At 49.9% G+C, this 8,938-nt stretch overlaps 1 protein-coding gene across 1 annotated transcript; it reads right to left on the bottom strand.

Moving 5' to 3' along the window:
* Positions 1-315: 315 nt before the first annotated feature.
* On the bottom strand, positions 316-6,147 carry LOC147999998 (spermatogenesis-associated protein 31A3-like). Its single transcript, XM_087591815.1, has 4 exons — positions 5,812-6,147; positions 5,185-5,236; positions 4,600-4,663; positions 316-4,360 (listed from the first exon to the last, which is right to left on the bottom strand). Exons 1-4 carry the CDS (start codon positions 5,989-5,991, stop codon positions 373-375), a joined length of 4,284 nt encoding a protein of 1,427 aa, XP_087447941.1. The 5' UTR covers positions 5,992-6,147; the 3' UTR covers positions 316-372.
* Between the last annotated feature and the right edge of the window lie 2,791 nt (positions 6,148-8,938).

Here is an 8,938-nt window from a genome sequence, read left to right as displayed (position 1 = left end):
AGAGTCCATAGTCTGTACTGGAAGCACAGGGGCTGAACCTACATGCACGGAACCTTTCAGGTCATCCTCCTGCTGCATGACCCCCTGCCTGGGCCCCGAACATTTTATTTTCTACCTCCCTCCATAGGCTCAATTAATGCATGAAGTCATTCAAATGTCACTGAACCGACCCTGTGGAGAGCTGTCTTCTCCAGAAGAAGATGGAGATGTTCCCTGTGGTCAAGCCCTGCAGGTTGTGTCTCCAGAGTAATGATGCACAAGAGGAACTAATGCCTACCTTGGGAAGCAGTCAATTAGCACTCGGACACCATGGTTTTGTTTTCTTTTTTTGTTTTTGTTTTTGAAAAGACTAGTTTTTCATGGGGAAATTTCCTATCCCGATAGGTGTAGAAAAGCTTTTGCTTTTCTAGACAGCTCACTTCTGCACAGGCAGTGCCACGGAGAGTAGACCGGGGTGCCTGGGAAACATGGTGGCTGAAACCTGTGCTGACAGGCTTGAGTTCTGATCACAGACTCTCTGAGCAGCTGGGCCTGGCAGGTGTAGTCCATCCATTTGTCTGTGGAAGGTTGGCTGTGTACCTTGGGAGTGTTTCCTTGTGTTTCGTGTCTTTCTGCAGTGGCAGTCCTGTGGAGGCAGACATGCCTGCCCATAGGAGCCTGGGGTGGGTCTTTGTGCAAACTTTTCTTTGAGGCTGTCCTGTCATGGCCAACCCCCACTTTCTCCTGTAGAATAGGCCTGACCGAGATCGTGAAGTCCTGAGCCTCAGCTACCTGTGGGGGCAGAAACACCCTGCTCATGACTGAGCCTTGACTTAGGGAAGTGACTGATGAGGCCTTGTGTTTGTGCAGGAAGTTCTCCTGCACTTTACTTTTACTTGACATAATGTGTGTCATAAAACTTTTTATCCTGTCCCCAATTTTTTTTTCTGGTAGAGGGGAGGAATTGTTTTCACGAGTATCTGACCAGCAGGCTTGGGCAGGTCTTGTCTGTGAAAGGTGTCTATCTTGCCTGGGGCCCCTAAAGCCCTCTTTGTATTTAGTTAGATCATAGATATGGCTAGTCCATGGTTCTTCAGATTTAATATTCTTGGGCACATTCCCTCCTCTTGAAAAGTAAGGGTACATGTCCCTGGAGGATGTTTTGCTGGTAGTGGACCTAGTCCTGAAGCCTGACTGTGAGGCCTGAGAGGCTAGGAGATCTGCCTCCAGCAGGACCTCTGGGCCACAGTCTTGAAAGATCATGCCAGTGCTACAGTCCTGCAGGAAGACAGCAGTAACAGAATCTTCTGGCTCCTTGGAAATGGCTCTGGAAGGGGACTGTTTTTCATTGACTTTCAGGGATTCTATACCTTTCAGATGTTCTTTACTCTGAGTGGGTGACACTTCCCTGGCTTCTGCATTGAGAGCCCAGTCACAGGACCCCTCCTCCTCCAGCTCCCTTTTATCTCTGCTAGTTGTTGGCCAGGCGTCTACAATGGTCCCCTGAACTGACAGCCCATGGGAGAGGTCTAAATCTGCACCCTCACTCTCCTGTGAGGCATGGTCACTCTTGAGTAGGTTTGGACCTGGCACTGGGTTGTCATTCCGAGGTCCTAGAACTGTGTCGCTGTGCCGGTCTCTGACTACAAGGCTGCGTGTCCTGTACAAGGAAGCCACTCTGCTCTTCTGGACATTTGAAGGGGACTCAGAGGGGCATAATTTGTCACTAGGACGAGTTCCACTTGGAAATTCAAGGTTGAGGGCAGAGGGAGGGGTTTGACTCTGGAAAACTGTTTTTCTTTTCAGATCTCCTTCTGAACCTTTCTGGAAAGGGTCTCCCAGGACAGCAGCAATTTTTGTAACAGAGTCATCCCTAGATTTCAAAGATGTCTGAGAGGGACTTGGGGGTTGTGGAAGTGACAAAGCTACAGCCTTGTTCACCTTGAAGAGTTGTAGGGCCCTGAGGCCTCTGAGGGGCAAGATCCATCTGTGCCTCACCAGGCGTCTTGAAAGATGAGTTTCCAGCACCTGCTGGACGTCAGGATCTAGCAAGGGAAGCCCAGGAGAAGTATCTTTGAAGTTGGACCCATCATTCAACGACATCTGCTTCTCCGTTTTGATATTTGTTTCTGGTTTTTCAATTTCTGAGTTGTCCAAATGGGTCTCTGAGTTTTCACGACGGACCACCATGTGGTCCCCCGGAATTCCAGGGCAAGTGCCCACAGGCACCATACTGTCATTGTCATGGCTGTGCTCACTGAAGTGGTTCCTCAGTGTGTCTTGTAGCTGCTGCTCTCCTGGTCCTCCTGGCTGGGGACCTGCTGAGTTGCTTCTTGGCTGTCTCACAGAGTTCTCCACCTCTGTCACAGCGATCGAGTCTAGAACTGTGCCCAGTGATCCCTCTGTGATCCCATCAGTATCTCTCAGAGGTCTTCCTGGACCGTTTGTCAGATCGCAGCATGGGTCCTTCCCTGTCTGGAGTATCTCTGGACCTTTTGCTGAGACCCTCTGTGCATGCGGGCTGCTTTTTCCTGCCAGTGCTGAGGAACATGAAGTCCCTCGATTATCTTCTGCATGACCCATCCTTGGGAGTTTGTCCTCAGACTTCATGAGATAAGTAGATAGCTGGATCTTTTGGTCCTCATGTTTCCAGAACCTGGTTTTTAAGTGTTGCTCTAGGTGCTGTTTGAGCTGGGGGTCAGTGAAATCCTTCAGGAGGTGGAGAACAGAGTCTTGTCCCTGGGAAGCTAAACTGGTGGAAATGAGTTGATGAGAGACTTCCTGTGACATTTTCACTACACTAGGTAAATCGCTCCTACTTTCTTGGTTCTTCTTCAAAAGGTGCTGATCTAGGTGTTGAACAGCAACTGGGAAAATAAGTTGGGATTTTGAATCTATGGGGCAGGAAGCCCTGGAATCCCTAGTTGGAGGTGGATTGGGTTGTAGGCTTGGGAGGGAGGTTGGGTCAGGGGCCAGGGTTTTGACTCCAGACCCTGGTGGCGAACGGGGGTATGGCACGTTTGTAGTCAAAGGATTGGAAGGGACCAAGTGTTGAAGCAAGGGCTTTGGAGAGAAGAGCAGTGGAGCTGCATTCCTCTCAGCTTGTCTTAAGTTGTAAGGAGAGAGTTCATTGAAAAAGATGGCAGGGGAGTCGAGTGGTGAGCCCACCATGCTGACAGTAGCCATAAGGGACTCACTGTGAAGAAAGGGGAGGCCCCAGTAAAGCTGCCTGCAGTCCTTCTGAGACTTGTTCCAGAAGACCCTGGGGGAAAAGAGCTGATGGAGACCTGAGAGCTGCTCTGACTTGCAGGTGATGGCCTGCTCGCTGCTCCAGGACTGCAGCATATCACCCACACAGCTCAAGGCGTGGTCAAAGCTCTCCCTTCCTTGCTCTTTCCAGAGCTTCAGTTCTACCCTCTTGCTAATCTGCAGCTCCAGTATCTTCTGCACATCAGGCTTGATGAACGGGGGTTCCCCAGCCTCTAGCTGCCTGTATCCAGGGTCTGTCCACAATGAGGCCTCTTGGAAGCTGAAATGGAGATCCTCTTGCAGGGTCTCATCCTGTGACCACTTAGAATGACACCAGGTCCTGGCAGCCGCCTTGTACCAGGAAGAGCTTGAAGGAGACATGTTTGAGTGCTCAAGGCCTGGGGGGCTTGCCATGGGACAAGGCAAAGCTGGAGGAGATGTGCTTCGTGAGGTCACTAGTTGTGTTTTCCACTCACATCGAGGAGGAGGAGGAGGAGGAGGAGGAGGAGGAGGAGGAGGAGGAGGAGAAGGAAGAGGAGGAGGTGGAGGAGGAAGAGAAAGAGGAGGAAAAAGAGGAAGGGGAGGAGGAGGAAGAGGAGGAGGAGGAGGAGAGGGAGGAAGGGAAAGAGGAGGAGGAGGAAGAGAGGGAGGAAGGGAAAGAGGAGGAGGAAGAGAGGGAGGAAGGGATAGAGGAGGAGGAGGAGGAGGAAGAGAGATCAGAGGAAAAGGAGGAGGAGGAAGAGGAGGAGAAGGAGGAGGAGTCATGCTTTGGTCTGTCTCGGATGGAGAGCAGAACACTGGATCTTGAGGACAGGATGGGGAGGTTGGTCCACATGGTCGTGGTAAAGGATGCATTTTTGGCATTGTCGTCACTGGTGGGGTAGAATCACATGTAAGTGTTTGTGATTCCTTACAAGTAAGGGAATTTAGCAGGGTAGGTGACAAAGTTGAATCTTTGTGCAGCAAGTGTTCCTTGACCAGAGGGAAGGAGGCCACTAGAGGCAAGTTGGCCATAGACTGCTCTGTGGAATGCCTAGGTGGCTGGTGGTCTTCGGCAGCTTCTGGTCTGGATCCTTGAGCCGAGGCATCTCTTCTTAAGAGCTGGCAAAAGCTGATGGTGTCAGTAAGCAGGCTGCAGGAGACAGGACATAAGGTTGCAGCTTGGAGCATTCGGCAGCAGGAGGTGGACAGGCTGAGCAGGAAAGGCCACCTGCAGCCACAGCTCCACACTCGAATTAAACAGTAGCGCTGTGCACGCACCCCACCTTCCCAGAGGGCCCCTGGTCCCATGGTCAGCCCTTGCCCTTTGTCCCGAGTGATCTCCTCACAGGCGTGGGAGTGAGGAGCCAGGAAGCACTGGAGACTTCTCACCTCTGCAGGAGCGAAAGCAGGCCCCTGTCATCCTTCCCTCTCTTCCTGCTGTAGCCTCTGTAAGCTAGAAATACGGATGGGGTGATTGTGGGTAAAGGAGAGAACTGAGAGCCTACGGGAGCCTGAATGCAATGTCCCTTCTGTGGAAATGATCAACTAAACAGGAGCTCAAGCTTTGCTGAACAAGGCCACAGGCCCCAAAGCACTAAGTGCTGGGCACATGTAGGATAGGACCTGACCATAGACCGGAGGCTTCCATTTCCGCCGAGCTCCATGGACTTCATAATGTCCCTGTGGAGAGGAGGGAGGTCCAGTGTAGTGGAAGAGGAAAGTGTCTTAGAGAAGTGAAATAACCCATTTGCCTGCAGACGCATGCAGCATGTTTCTGGTCCTACCCACACCACCCTCCTGACTGCAGCCAACCATGGTCGTCCCTGGCTTTATTCTGAGCACAGCACCTTGGCAATGTCTTCACTTCTGATTCCTTCCATGCAGCCACAGCCGCATGGTCTGCAACTCATTTGGTGTCATCCCTTGGGGACAGGGTAGATGAAGTCACCTGTCCAGGGGAAGGAAGGAGCCTACCTTTCAAGGTCCTGATTTTCTTCCTGGCCTTGTTGTGGTCCCTCTTCACCACCTAATAGACAGAGATAACAGACACCACCTGCAGCCCCATTCACACCCCTGTGATGAGGGGTAAGTCTGTATTCTTTTCCCTTGAAAATCCCAAGTGTGGACGGTCTCCGTGAGACCCACCACGGATGTCATTGGTCAGTGTTCTTTCACCTCAGTAAGCTGAAGCTCAGCTCCGAACTGCCTTGTCATTTCCTGAGGTGAGATGTGACTCAAGTCCTGATCCTATGTCCAGGAGTGCATCACCCTCTTCACATGAGCTCAGCTGACCAAGACAATGTAGTGTGAGCATTAATGTGAGGAGGGGGACAGAGGAACCAGTGTTCAGAACGTTTTTTAGTGGAGCCTATCCATCCCAGGTCCACAGTTCCGTGACCACTGAGACATAGTGCTTCTTTCTGCTCTAGGAGGTCTGAGAGCAGATATCACGCAGCCCTCTCTCCCCGTCCTACCCGTGAGTTCTCATGCGGATGTGGTTCCCGTCTGCTGAGATGCCCTGTCCGCCACCTCCCTATTGGATTTGGAAAGTGTTGCCCTAATAGAGAAGGCTGTGTTGGTGTGGATGGAAGGCAGTCTTACCCTTTTGGTGGTGGTGGAGGCGCCCTCTGCAGGTGAGGGTGAGGTGAGTGGGAAGAAATGTATCCACAGGTGGAAGAGGCCCAGTCCACAGGCGAAGGCCAGGATCATGTCCATTGCCCACGTCGTGAAGCTGAGGCTGATCCATTCGGTTGGAGGAAACGGAAGTGAAGGTACTTCCATGGCACCGTCGTGCCCTACAAGTGCCTGGCACTCCGTGAAGGTAGTGCGTGGCCTTGTACTGGATGCCTGAGCGAATGTTTTAATTTGTCATTCCTTCAGGCTGCATCAGGGAGAGAAGGTTCTCTGACTGATTCACACTGTTGCCCTCAGGCAACTGATCTCTGATGGTTCGCTCTGGGTGTTAGCAGCTGCTCCCAGGCCTACATCACAGAGCTCCTGGGTCCCTGTCACAAAGGGCCCCTGAGATTGGGGGAGGGGTAATGGGAAGAGGGGACCACCAATCTCCCTATTCTCCATCTCTCTTCCTTGTCCTCCATCTATCAGCCTCCACAAGTCTTCTGTCCTCCACAGCTTTTCATAGCTCTGTTTCCACCTGCATACCCTGTCAAAGACAGTCTTGCCCACTTTCTGTTTCTCTCTATCCACCGAGAGAGGCCTGCTCACCTTCTGTCCCCACCCCCTCATTCCAAGGGAAGGGCTTGTCCACATTCTGTGGGCTTTTGAAACCACAAAAACACCCCCAGTGACACACCTCCTAATCCTTCCCAAACTGTTCCACCAACTGGGAAGTAAACATTCAGACAGATGAGCCTTTGGGAGTTCATTCAAACCCCCACATTCCCCTTTGTCCCTCCATAGGCTTACAGCTCTATCATAAAATGCCCTCATGTTGTGGAAATTATTTAAATCCTGGCCTTTGTTTCTACCCCTCCTTTGGTATGTGAATTCCCGGGAGAAATACACAATGTTTATATTTATAATAAGCATTAACATAAGAGCTGGGTAGATGAGGTCTGCCCTCCATGCTGTTTGAATCTACTTTCCTATCGATATTATTACTATTTACTATATTTCATCTGGGCTGCTCTTAACTCCAATTGACCAGCCCTCAGGGCCACATTCACATAGCTCACCTCACTCATGGCGGCTCCTCCCTCTGAGTTCTCCACTCCTCTTCCCTTCTGTTCGTTCTTGGAGGCCAGGCCTGTGAAACCTAAACTGTTAGCACCTTTATATCTCCATCAGAAGTAGTGTGGGGGTAGGGTCACTCAGCATCTTAGGTCTTTCCTGCAGATGCCATCTCTTGTGACAGCAAGGAGGGGCTCAAATTAGGGTTAGAATACAGGCAGCATTAGGCTAACCCACTGTATACTTAGTCAAACTTAAAAGTCTCCATAGACTTTCACAGTCTGACTATTGTTCAAAGTTCAAAGTCTCTTCTGAGACTCAAGACAATCTCTTCACTGCAACCCTTATAAAAGCACAGTTACGTGTTTCGACATACAGTGGTGCAGAGTACGTGTTTCCATTCTGAAAGCAAAGAAAGAGGGCACAGTGAGGAAATACGAGATCAAGGTGGGACCGAAGCCAATCTAGCAGATGCCAAACTGCATGTCCATGTGTGACGGCACACGGCTCTTCAGCTCTCCCACGCCTTCCAGCTTTTTTACTGCAATGCAATTATCCCCCTTGTGTTGATTCCATACCCTGCGTACAGCCCTCCAGGGGCAAGTATTCCTTAACTCTGGCCTTCAACTCTCAGGATCCTCAACACAAACCAGGCATAAGCCTCATAGCTTCCTGCAATGGCTTCTTGGTGCCTCCATGTGGGGTTGTCCCTACACCTTTAACCTCAGAGGGTGATTCCACAGCCCTGTTACTCATGTATCCTTCATGGTTTTAAAGCAAGAATTACACGGCCAATGAGGCCATGTTCTTCTGCCTGCTTTGGATAGAACCAGGACTGTCCTTGAATCTCACTTGTATAAACTTTGGTTTCCTGATGCTCTTTGAAATCAGGTAATTCGGTCTTTCCCCCTCAATATTTTGTTTGTTCACTGTGCATTCTGATCACAGCCCCCCTTTCTCTTATCTTCCCAGTCATGCCCTCACAAATCCCTCTTTCTCCATTAATCCCTTTCATGCTCCTCAGAGAAGAGGAGGCCCTCCCTGGGTACCATCCCACCTCAGGACATCTAGTTCCAGAAGGACTAGACACATGCTCGCCCACTGAGGTCCAATTAGATGGTCCACCTAGGGGAAAGGGATCCAACTGTAGGCAATAGAATCTGTGACAGCCCCTGTGTCAATTGTTAGTGGACCCACATGAAGACCACACCCCACATCTGTTACAAATGTGTAGGGAGCCTAGGTCCAGCTTCTGCATGCTCTCTGGCTGGTGGTCAGTCTTTTTGAGCCCCGGGAACAGAGAATTCTTTAGCTCTTTTCATAAGTTGCAGAATTCGTTTGGGTAAAAGGTCTCATCCTGAGGGCACAACTCCCTTTCATCCATTTCTCTTTATCCTTTTAGGCATCAAGGCTACAACATCAAACTTCCTGTGCTCTTTTCTTCCTCAAAGTATACATTTTATATTTCTTTTTGCCCCACTTGCTTTTTTTTCACTGAATACCTGCTAATGATTATCACTGAGAACCACACAACAAAGTCATTATTAAACTCTATGAAAGCTCTAGTCTAAAACCCTTCAATTTAGCCTCAGCCTAGTATAGAAAGCAACCTTTCTCCCGATACTATGACACGAATTGTCTCTAGCCTGGTTTGTAAAATTAACTTTTGTTCACCAGATATAACTGATCTTTCAGAGGCTTACTGCTGGATAAGCTTACTTTTTTACGATCTCTCTGAACTCTGGCTGGCTGATTCAACTCAACTGTTCAGACTCAAACTCTTTTCTGTTGGGGTCTAGTAATTGTCACGGAACTACACGGACACCAATCTCAGTCAGACAGGGATAGTTTATTAAGCATAAGCCCCAGGACTTGTCCATCAGGGTCATTGTCTAATTCAGAAGCTGGACCATGATCCCTTTTATAAGCCTCAAATCTACAAACACATGTGTCAAGTTATCCCACCAATCAGGATTTAGGGATAGGGGATTTCCTTAGGAACATTTCTCTTTTGTACATTTATCCTGTTCCCGTTGCC

The sequence above is a fragment of the Rattus norvegicus genome, chromosome 17 (genome assembly GCF_021556685.1).
Source record: "Rattus norvegicus strain SHRSP/BbbUtx chromosome 17, alternate assembly SHRSP_T2T, whole genome shotgun sequence".
Taxonomy (NCBI): Eukaryota; Metazoa; Chordata; class Mammalia; order Rodentia; family Muridae; genus Rattus; species Rattus norvegicus.
The sequence above is the reverse complement of the archived record's forward strand: the minus strand, read 5'-3'. Positions and strand labels throughout refer to the sequence as shown.

Excerpts from the sequence above, each read along its gene's own strand:
- LOC147999998 (XM_087591815.1), bottom strand. The coding sequence starts at position 5,991 with ATGGAAGTACCTTCACTTCCGTTTCCTCCAACCGAATGGATCAGCCTC. Across the intron at positions 4,664-5,184 it reads GAAAATCAGGACCTTGAAAG|CTTACAGAGGCTACAGCAGG; the intron begins GTAGGCTCCTTC and ends CCGTATTTCTAG. Across the intron at positions 4,361-4,599 it reads CTGCTTTCGCTCCTGCAGAG|CCTGCTTACTGACACCATCA; the intron begins GTGAGAAGTCTC and ends TGTCTCCTGCAG.